Here is a 14,894-nt window from a genome sequence, read left to right on the forward strand (position 1 = left end):
TCAAACTGTACTGCTAGGAAACACAGTACAAAGCAACAAAGCATTCATCACCAAAATAAAAATTAAAAAAACAACGAAGACCTTTGAGACAACAGCGATGACAACAATAGGATGAAACAATGAGTAATTTCCATGAGATGAGTCAGCCTGTTATTGTGAACACTATAGTGAGGATGTTTGGGGGGTAGTGAGGATATGGATGCTTGTTTTCCAGGAAGTCACAAAGCTGTGCAATTAAAGGAGGATGCTTTTTTTAATAAGGATATCCTGTGTACACGATCCTGTCATGTGATTGAGGTAACCACGACCTCTCTGAGTCTTATTAAATTACTTTTGTTTACTGCCACACATGTAGACTTTATTAGATCGATGATTGGTGCAATAAATGAATTTATTTCAATAGAGTGTAAGAAGCAAAGAATCCTGCACGTGTCGATCATTTGTTCTCACTTTATTAACAAGGTTTTGGTCTTCAGGCTAACATCAGGGATCATTTGGTACTTTCACAGTCAAGATACGCAAAACTGTATGCAACCATCAATAAAATGCTATGATGTGCAAGGATTTTCTTGATTTTTTTTACCAACAGCGGATAAGAACATGTTGCAAAGACATGCTGACCTATAAAGTCCTTATAATCTTAAAGCTGCATTTATTATTTTTTTGTGTGTTTGTTTTTTTTCTCCTGGGGCACAACAGAACAAGCTGAAAGTATTTAGATTCTACATTTAAGTAAATACCACGATGTAAAATTATTCATTACGAGTAGAAGTCCTGCAGTTGAAAACCTACTTAAGTTAAACTATTATCAACACACACACACACACACACAAATTAAAAGTTGAAGGTTGCTTCTTAGCAATTATGTATCACTGCTGAAGTAGTTTCACATTGCATTTGATAACATATACTGTGTGTGTGACAAGTAAACCTTTAAATACTTGAATCCCAGTATTATTTGTACAGTGAGAACCATAGCTAAGTGTGTAGTTACAGAAGTGTGCATTGCACCAGCAAACTGTTTAAAATGAATAAGAAATTATGTAGATTGTCAACAAGATATGTGAGGCGAACAAGTACCAATCAGAGCTTCCTACAGTAATAGTAATAAGACCATCCACATGTATATTCATGTGTGACTGCAGGCCTGCTGTTATTAAATATGCATGGGTCCAGGTGATGGATTGGCACACTTTGTTGCGTCTGAGCAGCAAAGCAAACGCTGTTGTCATGGTTTCTTGTGTGTTCACCAGATGTTTTCTAATAGAGCTCCATGGGAATTGGAGTGCATCGTCACAGGACACAAACCAGATAAGCCATATATTACACACATGCATGCACTCATCATGTAGTGTGATACAACTTGATAGGTGAATACAGATCATTGATTAACCTTATTTCACTGTACATGTGAGCTTAATGATCTTGAATAATTGTGTTATTAATGTGTTCTTTATTCTTTCTGGATAAACAGACTCATTTCTTTTTACCGTATAATCTACAAGTTCGCACATTCACACATTTTTTTCTGAAATGTCATAGTTAGATAGGACAAACACAGGTGTAAATAATAAACTGAATGAGGGCTCAATCCCATTTAGCTGTTGCAGTTTCAGGGTCCTTGTGTTGGGCATGCTGGCTCTCTGGCATGGCTTACTAGCACTTTAAAAGAACAGAATTATTGTTAATGTTATAAGTAACACCAGTGGTTTTTACTACTGTACTGCTAAAATGTTTGCTGTTAAAAGGCCTATGTATTCATTTATGTGATTTTAGTTTATTTTTTCATGTTGTTTTCTTTTGACCTTGTATTTTGTGTTGTATCTTCCTGATGTCTGTGTACCTCCTCACCTTTTTTTGGACACTATTTACTGTACCTGTTTGAAGAAGGACTGCAACAGTCAACAGGCCAACATAAGGCTTTTCTGCTTGTTACTCTTGCATTAAAGGATAAGGCTGATTTTTTTTTTTTTTTACTTTTCTTACTGACACCGAATCCCACAAAGAGACCAAAACCAACAACATCTCAAAATGTCCTTAACTGACCCAAAATTGCCTGTGACACTCAGCCCCAAAACCATTCATTTTCATTGAAGACATATATATAAAAAAAAAAGAAAGAAAAGAAATGGGTCACAAATATGTAGTAACATTATTGTTTCATTGTAATACTGCATTTGTTTCCAGCTGTGGATTACTGTAATACACATTTTGTCACCAACAGAATAACAGCAGCAACAGGACAGTGTACAGTGGGGCTCAAAGGTTGGGGAAATTTGTATCAATGTGCATAAAGAAGCCAAGAAAAGATGGAAAAATCTCCAAAAGGTATCAAATGACAGATTAGACATTTGTAAAATATGTCACAAAAAGACTTTATTTCCATCATTTACACTTTCAAAATAACAGAAAACAAAAAAATAGCAGAGAGTTTATAGCATTAACCTCCCCCTTTGGAAAGCTGAGACCTGACAGTGTCATGGATCCTCATCTGGAAAGACCAAGAGATGTCAATCTTTAGGTTTTAAATGCCCAGACTCATCTGACCTTGCCCCAACAATCAGCACTATGGGTTCTTCTAAGCAGTTGCCTAGAAAACTGAAACTGAAAATAGTTGATGCTCACAAAGCAGGAGAAGGCTATAAGAAGATAGCAAAGCGTTTTCAGATGCAAATATCCTCTGTTTGGAATGTAGTGAAGAAATGGCAGTCATCAGGAACAGTGGAAGTTAAAGCAAGATCTGGAAGGCCAAGAAAAATATCAGACAGAACAGCTCGCAGGATTGTGAGAAAAACAAATCCAAACCCACTTTTGACTGCACAATCATCCAGAAAGACCTGGAGTTGTGCTACACCATTCCACTATAAAGAGATACTTGTACAAATATGGTCTTCATGAAAGAGTCATTTGAATAAAACCTCTTCTACGTTCTCACCACAAAAATCAGCGTTTTAAGTTTGCAAATGAACATATAGACAAGCCTGGTGCATTGTGGAAACAAGTTCTGTGGACCGATGAGGTTTAAATAGAACTTTTTGGCCGGAATCAGCAAAGGTACGTTTGGAGAAGAAAGGGCATAGAATTTAATGAAAAGAACCTCTGTCCAACTTTTAAGCATGGGGGGGGGGGGGGGGGGGATCAATCATGCTTTGGGGTTGTATTGCAGCCAGTGGCACAGGGAACATTTCACAAGTAGAAGGAAAAATGCATTCAATAAAATTTCAGCAAATTTTGGACGCTAACTTGATGCCATCTGTGAAAAAGCTGAAGTTAAAGAGAGGATGGCTTCGACAAATGGATAATGATCCTAAACACACCTCAAAATTCACGGTGGATTACATCAAGAGGCGTAAACTGAAGGTTTTGCCATGGCCTTCACAATCTCCTGACCTCAACATAATTGGAAATCTATGGCTAGACCTTAAAAGAGCAGTGTGACAGACAGCCCAGAAATCTCAAAGAACTGGGAGACTTTTGGAAGGACAAATGGGCGAAGATACCTCAAATAAGAATTGAAAGACTCTTGGCTGGCTACAAGAAGCGTTTCCCAGCTGTAATACTTGCCAAAGGGTGCAGTACAAGGTGTTAACTCTGCAGGGTGGCTAAACTTTTGCGGACGTCAATTTTTTTGTTTTCTGTTTTGGAAATAAAATCTAACTTTTTGTAACATATTATACGAATGTCTAATCTGTCATTTGATGCCTTTTGGAGATTTTTCCATCTTTTCTTGGCTTCTTTATGCACATTAACACAATTTTTTACCTGGGGGGCCCAAACTTTTGAGCCCCACTGTACATGTATGTGAGATTGACTCAAAATAAATTACAGCGCTTATCTTTATCTTAATGATGGAACATCACTTAGTGCAATAATGTGGCTCACTGATGTGTTTTTACTACACTTTTACACTACTACACTTTTTACAAACAGTGTTTGGTCAAAAATGGATGTCTATAGCATTGAGAAACAAGCTGCAATAGGAATATGCATCCAATAAATGGACAACTTTGTACTATGCAGACGCAGGATGTCTAAATTGGATTTAATCCCTGCCACACATTTCATGTTTCTGTCTGTAGTAGTCGGTTCTGTCTATGACACAGAAATAAAACAACAAGTGAATGACACACACACGCAGGCACACATGCACGCACGCACACACACACACACACACAAACACACACACACAGACACACACACACACACACACACACACACACACACAAATATGTTTTAGGTCTAATGCTGCTCTCTGTTGGTCAGGAGTGATACATCATGTCAACGCCGGAAAAAAAAAGTCTCAAAGAGAAAAAAACATGTAAAAAATTAAAAGTGTTTCATGCTGATGAATCTGCTGACTAAAAAAATTAACCAGCTTTAATTCTCAAAGTGCTCTTGGGGATGGATAGCATACGTACGCACATAAAATATGGTTTCACTACATCCTTCAGTCTCAATTTCTACATAGTTGACCTCCTGTTGTGAAGACTGTCCCACATATTTTCATACATATTGTCTCCAGATGGAATCCCAGTCTCATCTTCTCATTGGAATTCATTGGCTTAAAAAACATAACTTAACATGGAATCAGTGAAATCTTTTTCGTGGACTTATTTGTACGAAGCAACTCCTTTGAAATAAGCCAGAAACATCACACATTTTTGCAGCTCATACCAGCTAGTCATATTATCTAAAGTTGAGTCAGCCTTGTGTGTTTGAGTGATAACTTCCCTCAAGTCTCATTTCCTGCAAACAACAACTGCTGTGGTTCATATCTTTCTTATTATGAGAAATAGCTCACAATCTTAGCATCCTTCTCATGTGAATTCTGCCTCTGATGTTTGTCTATCAGCAGGAACTCATTTGAGGTGGTCTGTTTCACCTTACTCAACAGCTGACTCTTTTGTAACCACACTTAGATTGTTTAATGCACAGAAAAGTATCACTTTTTAAGATTTACCTACAGCCAATCAAAGAGTTCTGACTTGATGCATGGACCACAAAGGACATATCAAGGACACTAAAAACCACATGAACCTCAAATAAATCATCTTCCAGGGTTTATACATTTCCCATGCCCATCAGTGGCGTGGACTGACTGGAAAGGTGGGAGGCCAAGCAGGGGTGACGTATAAGTCCCTCCAGGCAGTGTGGGAAAGAAAATTTAGCAAAGCAAGTCAAGAGTCAGATGTCTCTGACATTGTCCCCAAAATGTTCTGTCAAAACCAGCCTGCAGGGCCTAGTTGTAGGACAGACAGACACTGCAGGTATTCTGGCATCTTGCTGAGTTAAAAGCGTTATCTTAAAGCTGCACTAATCAATATTTTAATATCACTGAAGGATCAAATGACGTAATGTGTAAAGTGAAAGGAATCACTTATAGTGATGAACCCACGGAAATCATCCAACAAAGCTTTTCTTAGCCCCTTGCTCTTTTTGCCCTTATTTAATGTTTTATTGAAAAAGCTCTGACAAGCCCATGTACACCACGAGCCTATGTATAAATATATAAATAAATACACAGGCATTACTGCAGTTTTACATGATGCTAACAAAACATTTTACAATGTGTGTAGGAAGCTGTTTGGTATTGGGGGGGTCAGACGTCAGGCTTCATGTTAGCAGCAAACTATAACTAACAGCACAACTGTACAGACCAACACATTGTGTTTGTTTTATTTGTTTCATACTGACACTTGATTTCATGATTTTAATTATTTTTATTTTTATTTTTGGGTTTAAATGACAGACAGTTAAATTCCTGAATTAAAGTAATACATCAATGAAATTCATGTTCCCCAATTTTCACATTCCTTTTTGGTCTTTACCAACTTCTGAGGGAAATATCTGACTCTTTAGCTGTTAAACGCGTCATTTTCTTCACCAACTAGTTGCTAACTTTGTCTGTCAGCTCTTTAGTGCCGAGCAGGTTGTGTACAGTGGATATTGGAGCGTTCTCACTGCAAACAGCGGCCTGCTAAACCAGAACAGTAAAGTTGCAGACTGAACAGCTAAACGATGAGCTCAAACTCGCTATAATGCTCCATGAAGTGCTGTAGTGGAGGAGAAGTAGAAAGTTGTACAAAAAGAAAATACTCATGTTAAGTACAAGTACCACAAATTTATTCTTAAGTACAGTAATTGAGTAAATGTACTCAGTTACATTCCACCACTGTTAGTAGGTTCATCACTACGAGTGGTAAACCTTGCGTTCACATGGTCATTTGATGCATTGTTATCATAAAATATTGTTTATAACTGCTTTGAATTTTTTTTTAAACAGGTCAAATACAGATAACTTTAAGGCTTTTATGTTCCCAACTGTCCAAGTGCACATAAATCATAGAGAGCTCAAATTTGTTACTCAATCTTACTGCAATACTGTGTTGTTGCAGTTTTAAGTAATGTCTGTCTCTAAATTGTGCGTAACCACTCTATCACTTTTCTCACAGGGAGTATCTTGTGATAGACTCTGACCTCTCCTCTGGCTGTCTGAGCTTGTGGCTGACGTGGACCCCCACATGTCTTCTGGCTCGACTGGTGGGTGGTTGGTAAAGTGCCAAAACATGACCCCAACTTTACAGGCCAGACACTGGGATTTCTCCCTGTGGTAAAAAAACAAAACACAGTGAGAACCAGCACAAAATGACTAGGCATTAAGGATTTTTGAGTCTGAGCATTGCGTCAAGAGCTACTCTACAATAACACAGCACACTGCCAATCTCCTGCTCTGCATAACACACTCAACATGTAGCCCATCTCCTGCCAACGACACTATCTTAGACCAAGATCATTGAACTGAATTGGCAGACATGTCTTGTCCTTCTCCCTTTCCGCCTGTTTATGTGAGAATCAATGCTGAAGTGGTGCACAAGCTGCCATGAACTTTGCACGAGGAGAGAATTCACAAGCAGATGGTCAACAGAGAGTTATAAAACCTGTCGGCTTTACAGATAAGAAATCAATGGCTGTGGGCAAGAGATACAACACCAATTTTATCAACTGCAGGACAAACTGCAATCCACATTGTTTTATTCAAATTTAAACACGTTTATGAAATCAACCGTTTTTTAAAAACCAGAACACGATTTAGTAAAAAGGGATACAGATTAAAGAAATTAGGTTTTAAATTACACGTAGAGCACTGTCTTCAGCAGCTAAGATTTTAAATGACTTGAGTTTGGTGAGCAACATCCAAATAATCTATCGTGACAGCTCAGAGCATCTGTCAATCCCTCTAAAGCTTCTCACAGCCCGGCAGACAAGGTGTCCATCCTACCAACGTCAGGAATCTCAGGCACTCTCAGGCAACTCTGCACCCTGCTTTCTGTCTTCAATGTTTTTTAAAAGGTCAAAGTTCAGACCTTTCAGTGACACAGTGAAGGTTGTCTGACCAAGTCAGAAGGGTATGGGGGGTTGGGAGCAGGGAAAGTAAAACTTGTTTTCAAGTGGTGACCTCGAGCAGAGCTCCCACCCCGAGTCAGTGGCCCAAGGGTGAGAGCACAGTGAAGAGGACATGGTATAAAGAGATTTGAGGGTCCAGACAACAGAGAGAGAGAGAAAGAGCAAGGCAGCTTCTATTTACTCCGATTTTATAAACTTATATATTCACAAAACCAGAAACATCGGCTTTAGAAACAGAGCCTTCATCGCTGGTCTTTATTCACCATGGCACCACTGATGAATTACTGGATGTGTTTGGCTGTTCTCTCGTCAACAGTGGCCGCCAGCCATGCCTTAAGAAGGTGAGAACTTTATCCCTTTACATATACCTGCCTGTTTGGCTTGAAGAAACAAGAACACAGTACAGCAGTGAGGATTTACTGTATAATTGCATTCACATAAGAGAAAAAGTCTGACAGCAAATTAGTGACACTAAACAACAAAACCAATAAGAATAGGAAAATTAATGTGTTTGATTGGTTCATTACAAAAGCTAATGTCTTCAGCATTGGCTTAACATGTGTTTTTGTTCATTTTTCTGGCTAGGTGCTGAGAGCAAAGCAGTCTGTGCTCCATTAAAGGCTCATTGTTATACTGGGATGATGACCAGGCATATGTATCAGATATGTAGCATTACAAATATACTTTACCTAACTTTGAGCATTTCTTTAGTCATCACTCACAGGTTATATAGTTTCTGTTACCTTAAGATGACCTTTGGCATGTATTTGTCTGTTCTGTTCCCAGAATCTCTTTGAAGAAAATGCCATCTATCAGAGAGACGCTGAGGGAGAGGAGTGTTTCTGCAGAGCAGATCTTGACTGAGTTGGCCCAGAAGAGCACAGACAACAATAAAAACGGGACTGTTCCCACACCTCTCACCAACTACTTGGATGTGAGACAATATTGTTTTGTTATATATTCAAAGGGACATTTCTGTGTTTTTTGTTCTGCCTTCACATATCTAAAGCATCCCTGGTCCCTTTGAAAGGCTGAAAGGCTCATAAAAAGTCAAGCAGTTATCTTTATTAGGTATGTGTTAATGAAGCATGTGGTGGGAAATCCAGATGTACTGAGTCAAAAGTAACTGAATTTGACGTTGAAGTCTTAAACACAAAAACGGACTACTTAAGGTTAAAGCAGCCGTTCAAAAGTCTCTTGGACAAGACATAAAGGGCTCATATTTTGGGGTGTTATTTTGTGTCTCTGGTGCTTCCACACGCATACAAACTTGGAAAAAAAACTATCCATGCTGTTTTGAGTGAGATATGGTTTCTGAACGTCCTTGATGTGATCTTACCTAGCTACTGCGCATGTGCGACTCCCAACAAATATAGTATGGAAGTGAGATGTCTCACTCTGTAGCTAAAACAAGTGTGATGTCTCATTCTGTAGTTAAAAGAGAAACCCAAACACACAGGGTGAAAACAGGATCTGCCGCAATGCGCAGTACAACAAAAATATGGTGTTTTTTGAAAATAAAGCCATGTAAACCTATTCTGGTACAACCTCAAAATACAATTATGAACCTGAAAATGAGCATAACATGGGTGCTTTAAGAGTTTACTCTTCAAGAGTAAAACAGCAGATCCAATCGCCTTTGGAATAATACTTAATAATAATATTATTTGTGCATGAGTCACACGCTCAACGTGGTATTTAATGCCCTCAAATTGAATTTCTGCCTTACTGGACAGGAAAAAAGTTTTTAAAGAAATATTCAACCAACATTAAAACGGCAGAGGAATTAGCCGGTTTTGGAAAGTAAATAATGTACTGTATATGTTTACTGTCAATCCTTAATAGACTCAGTACTTTGGGGAAATCAGCATTGGCTCTCCGGCCCAGATGTTCAACGTGGTGTTTGACACAGGCTCAGCCAATCTGTGGGTGCCCTCGCAGAGCTGCTCACCTTTCTCCACTGCCTGTTGTAAGTGTCCATGTGGATAACACATACATGCTGAAAATAGCATTTACTTAAAGCTGCAATAATCAATATTTTTATACTAACAATGTATTAAATGTGAAAACAACAGAAAATTATCACGTGAATCTGCAGTTCCCCTCAATATTTACAAAGCTTCAAAGCAAGTTTCAGCTCATTGTTTGGCTGTCTAGCCCTTACTGTAACAGCAACTATCTACAGCAACTTTGCAGTTTGGGATTACTATCATGGCTCTCATAATCACATTTTTGGCCGTAGCAGGCAGCTTTTTTCAATGAAAAAGCTCTAAACAAGTAAATTGTTAAATTAAAGTAAATTGTCAATTAAATAAATTGAGTTAATGCTATTTTCAAATGAATTATGGATTGGGGGAAACATTCCTCAATCATGCTTCCCAGATGCAGGTTATTATTAGCACTCAGATGATTTGTGGACTTTTAGACACCCACAACAGATACGATGCCTCCAAATCTCGGACTTACGTTGAGAATGGAACCGGATTTTCCATCCAGTATGCCTCTGGAAATGTCAGGGGTTTTCTGAGCGAGGATGTGGTCGTGGTGAGTTTGTAATCAATACCCTGTAAAAAGATAAACCAAGTTAATTTTTATGTAAATTGCTGCTTTGATTTCCTCTCACAGACTACACATCCAACAATTGACCTTCCGCTTTCCATGCAGGTGGGTGGTATCCCTGTGGTGCAGGTGTTTGCTGAAGCAACCTCTCTGTCTGCCATGCCCTTCATCTTTGCCAAGTTTGATGGTGTTCTGGGGATGGGTTACCCAAATGTGGCAATCGATGGCATCACTCCTGTGTTTGACCGCATCATGTCTCAGCATGTCCTCAAGGAACAGGTGTTCTCTGTCTACTACAGCAGGTGGGTTGAGTCCACTAACCATCTCTAGCTTCTATGTCATTTTTATGAGTCATCTGTAAAGAAGAGAAAATCTAATTTAGATGCATAAGATAATTGGAAGACAATGTATTTAGTTATTAGCAAGAAAGTGTAGATTATGCTTTGGTAATTTTGTTTTGACTGTGACAACTATGAGAATTATAAACAGAAAACGTAGCTACTGTCAAGACTTGAATTTGATAAAAGAGGAACAAATAGATAATATTGTCTTGCCTGAACATTTCTCAAGTAATTATTTTTTAAGTTTTTATCTTGACTATTATTATATAAATTATATATATGAGCTGATTTTGGATCAGGAGTGAGACAAGAGGGTGTTTTGAGAAAACACTCAATTCATCATGCTCAGTTCAGACCAGATGAAAACTGTTAAAAATAGATGATAACGTTCCACTGGGATGTTCTGCGGAAAGCTGAAAAATGAGAGGTCAGAGGACCACACTTTAGCTGAGGGAGCGTGCAACCGTAGATGAAAATCACCAAAATCGCAGTTTAAACAGTGACAATGAGAATACGCCCAGCAAAAGTGGGTTGATTTATTTTTTGTTTGTAGGGACCCAAAACACTCCCCAGGTGGAGAGCTGGTCCTTGGTGGCACAGACCCAAACTACTACACTGGAAACTTTAATTATATGGACACCAGAGAGATGGGCAAATGGGAAGTTACCATGAAAGGGTAAGAATTTTGCCAGTGTGTGTGCATGTGTGTGTGTGTGTGTGTGTGTGTGTGTGTGTGTGTGTGTGTGTGTGTGTGTGTCTTTGTGTGTGTGTGTGTCTTTGTGTGAGTGTGTGCGCGTGTGTGCTTGCGCACAATTCCGAAACATGCCTTGATTTCCACCTCTTCTTTTGTCCTGTCAGCGTTTCTGTAGGGATGGAGATGATGTTTTGTGCAGAGGGCTGCACAGCTGTGATTGACACCGGCTCCTCTTACATCACAGGCCCAGCCTCCTCTGTGTCCACGCTGATGCAAGCCATCGGAGCACAGCTGGATGAAAGTGGTGTACGTTTTCACACACGCAACATGGTTTCCCACAAAAAAAACATTTGTCTGTACAAAAATATATAAGAACAATAATAATAATGATTCATGGCCTGTCATCACCCTTTCATGTGTGTTGTTCATCAGTACAAAGTCAACTGTGATACTGTCAAGTTGTTGCCTAGTGTGACTTTCCACCTGGGTGGCCAGGAGTACTCGCTCACTCAGGAGGATTACATCTTATGGGTGAGCAGGATGATTAATACTGGATACTCTAACTGAGGATCATTTTTTTTAAATGTGGGAGAACGCAATTACTCAAGTACTGCACTTACTTTGTTTTTACAAGCAAATCCCATGATCCACTTACAAAATATGTTGTAATAACAAACAGGGATTTTCAATAATGTGGCTGATTAGACCTCCTATAGTTGTTACATATCCTGGGATTAATGTAGGATCACTTTGCACCAAAGAGAATGATACAGCCTAATTTTAATAATAATAATAATAATACATTTTATTTATAATGCACTTTACATCTAAGACAAACTTCAAAGTGCTACAAGTAAGATAATAAAAGCAAGAAAAAAACATCAGTTTAAAATACACATAAATAGTGCAACAACGTTGGCCTGCTGAGAGGTTCTCAGTGAGCGGGCCGGGGTGTAAAACGTCTTTATGGTTTCACACATTTGTTTTTTAAAGGACCCTTGAGGGTAAAGAGGACATCAATAATATGGACACTTTGCAGACATTTTGCTGATAATACTTCTGTATTTTTACTTAAGTAGAACGTTGAATGGAGGACTTTTACTTTTAACACATTATATTCACAGTGTGGTGTTGCAACTTTTACTTATATAAAGGATCTGAGAGCTTCTTCCACCTCTCTAAATAGGTTACAGTTATAGCGGTTTTACGGTGGGGGAATAGTACTATACTTAAGTAAGCACATTTGAGGTACTTGTACTTTATTTTAGTATTTCTTTTGTCTGCTACTTTATACTTCTTTTCCACTACATTTCAGATGTAAATATTGTATTAATCTTTTACAGATGTCCTTACTTTGTTTTTACGGGCAAACTATATGACCTATGTGACACCCTATAAAACATGTTGTCATTTATTACCACACAAGTGTTTTGAATTATGTGGCAGATTAGACTTGCGCAAGTTGCTATGTACATTTGCTAGAAATGTATATAGGATCACTAAGTACTGACAAGAATGACAGTTATAGTAGGCTCAGGTTGTAGTAGGCTCAATGAGGGCGTTGTTCATAGACTTTACTGTTAATTATCATACAGCAACAGTGGAAATGTGTACATGTACTTACTTTAACATGTGATAGTTTACTTTTACTGATAACATGTTACTGTTATAGTGGTTTGGCTTATGATGAAGCTGCGTGTGTGTGCGTGTGTGTGCGTGCATGCATGTGTGTGTGTGTGTGTGTGTGTGTGTTCATGAGTGCGTGAGAGAGAGACTTTACTGTTAAATATCATACAGCAACAGTGGAAATGTGTACATGTACTTACTTTTACATGTGATACTTTACTTTTACTGATAATATGTTACTGTTGTAGTGGTTTGGCTTATGATGAAACTGACTTTTCTTTGTGGCTCCAGCAATCACACATCAAGGGGGACGTCTGCACTGTCACCTTCAGGGGCTTGGATGTGCCGCCCCCTACAGGTCCCATCTGGATTTTGGGAGCCAACTTCATTGCCCGCTACTACACAGAGTTTGACCGTCGCAATAATCGGATAGGGTTCGCTACAGCAGTCTGACGGAAGGTTTAACGTCAGCCATGTTGCTCTGTTTCCTTTTTCTCTATCTTTGCTGGCATCTCTTCTTTGACCAGTTCTCCCTTTAGTTGCTTTTAAGACAATGTGTGATCAAACTACAATGGTTTTAGCTATACAAATGACAAAGAATAGTCCAAAGCCTATTTTTTGCAAATCCTGCTTTCTGATATATTTGAACCAGTTGCACTGAACACCTTTGTATTTCCTTTAAATGTGTGAGCAGTGTGTGTGTGTGTGTGTGTGTGTGTGTGTGTGTGTGTGTGTGTGTGTGTGTGTGTGTGTGTGTGTGTGTGTGTGTGTGCATGAGAGAGACTCTTCTGTTAAATATCATACAGCAACAGTGGAAATGTATACATGCACTTACGTAACAAAATGAACTTGTTGACTTGTTTAGCAAATACCACCCCCCCCCCCCCCACCCCCACCTGCATACATTTATTGTATTATTATTTTCAATTTGGAGCCTAATCCATGACTAAAGGGAGCTAACGTTAAATGGAAGCACAGTTAAATAATAGACAGAGTTGCTTCTGTTTGCTTGTTTTTTCTCCCCCAAATAAAAGTTTGTTGTTAAATTTGTTACCTGATTCTTTTTCTTTCTTCACCATCGTCTTCATGAGAGAGCACAAGCTGACATGCCTCTGCAACTTTCTTTCTACGTAAAAAGACTGTTTCTTATTAGCTCTTACGCCCTTAGGCAAAACCTACACAGACAACAGGCCAGCCAGTCAACACAAATGAATGACTGTTCACGTTATATGCATAAGTTATTTTCTGGTGGGAAAAAACCTCAAGCATTTATTTTGCCACCCAGGAGAACATGGTTTAGGGTTGAAATCCCGTTTTCAGTATTAGTAAAGCTCATCATAAACATCTCTGAATTACAAAATTCTTCAGACGTAAACATGCCTCCACAGGGTGAAATAAAGACTGAATCCACAAAGACAGTTATTTCTGCTTACTTAGCAGGCAGAAGAGACACAAAGATAACAAAACAATAAAAGCACAGATTCATCATGCCCTTGTCAAATCTTTTAGTCTCATTTTGTCTGAATTGGTCAGGAAAGTCCTCTTATGCTGCAATGATGTGACAGTGAGAGTGCCATATGCTTCCTTGCTCTCACATCCATGAATTGTCTACTTTGGATTTTATCTGTTGACACTAGGCAGTGAGGTGAGAGTAGATATCTTTGCACTGGCATTTAATCAACATTATATTTAAACCATTGCAAAAACATCTCAGTACGTGTCAACTATTTAGAACTATTTAGACTGGAAACCAGCCAGAACAATCATTGTGTTTCACAAGACATGATCTATAGTATGCCTGTCAAACATTTGTTGGATAAACTGTATTGCTAAAATCTTGAAATTGAAAAGGTTGCCTTCTCTCTTGAACAATTGACATGTCTTACTTAACAAGACCCTAATCTATAAATCGGTATGCATATATAATTTCATTGTTACATGTTGTGACACTAAGTAGTGGTATTTATAAAAATTATCATCATTTTAAGCCAGGAAATGTTGTTAATCATCCATCTTTGTCCTTTTTACAACTTTTGAAAGACAAAGTGTTTGCTGTTTTACTTTCTTGTATTTTACATACAGTACAAATCACATAGTAGGTACATTTGTTCATCTTGGAGTTATGCACGTTCTTAATGTCTTACCACTCTCATATTTGTCCCCTCAATACGAAGTTGTGGCTAGCACATGAATTCCACTACTTGTCTTCACAAGACACGCCCTGCATAACTAAGTGGTTAGGCAGACGTTTGAGTTCAGACATTGAACTT

The 14,894-nt window shown here is 38.5% G+C and overlaps 1 protein-coding gene across 1 annotated transcript; it reads left to right on the plus strand.

The window, feature by feature from the left end:
• Positions 1–7,475: 7,475 nt before the first annotated feature.
• ren (renin) lies at positions 7,476–13,634 on the plus strand. The gene is made up of 9 exons (XM_032521957.1): positions 7,476–7,745; positions 8,191–8,338; positions 9,250–9,373; positions 9,830–9,948; positions 10,069–10,265; positions 10,858–10,980; positions 11,163–11,304; positions 11,431–11,529; positions 12,916–13,634. Exons 1-9 carry the CDS (start codon positions 7,669–7,671, stop codon positions 13,075–13,077), a joined length of 1,191 nt encoding a protein of 396 aa, XP_032377848.1. The 5' UTR covers positions 7,476–7,668; the 3' UTR covers positions 13,078–13,634.
• Positions 13,635–14,894: the final 1,260 nt, after the last annotated feature.

The sequence above is a fragment of the Etheostoma spectabile genome, chromosome 7 (genome assembly GCF_008692095.1).
Source record: "Etheostoma spectabile isolate EspeVRDwgs_2016 chromosome 7, UIUC_Espe_1.0, whole genome shotgun sequence".
Classification (NCBI taxonomy): domain Eukaryota; kingdom Metazoa; phylum Chordata; class Actinopteri; order Perciformes; family Percidae; genus Etheostoma; species Etheostoma spectabile.

Bases quoted from the DNA above. Each gene is read 5' to 3' on its own strand.
- ren (XM_032521957.1), top strand. From the start codon at position 7,669: ATGGCACCACTGATGAATTACTGGATGTGTTTGGCTGTTCTCTCGTCA. The intron at 9,374-9,829 runs GTAAGTGTCCAT...GTGGACTTTTAG, and splicing joins ACCTTTCTCCACTGCCTGTT to ACACCCACAACAGATACGAT. The intron at 10,981-11,162 runs GTAAGAATTTTG...TTGTCCTGTCAG, and splicing joins TGGGAAGTTACCATGAAAGG to CGTTTCTGTAGGGATGGAGA.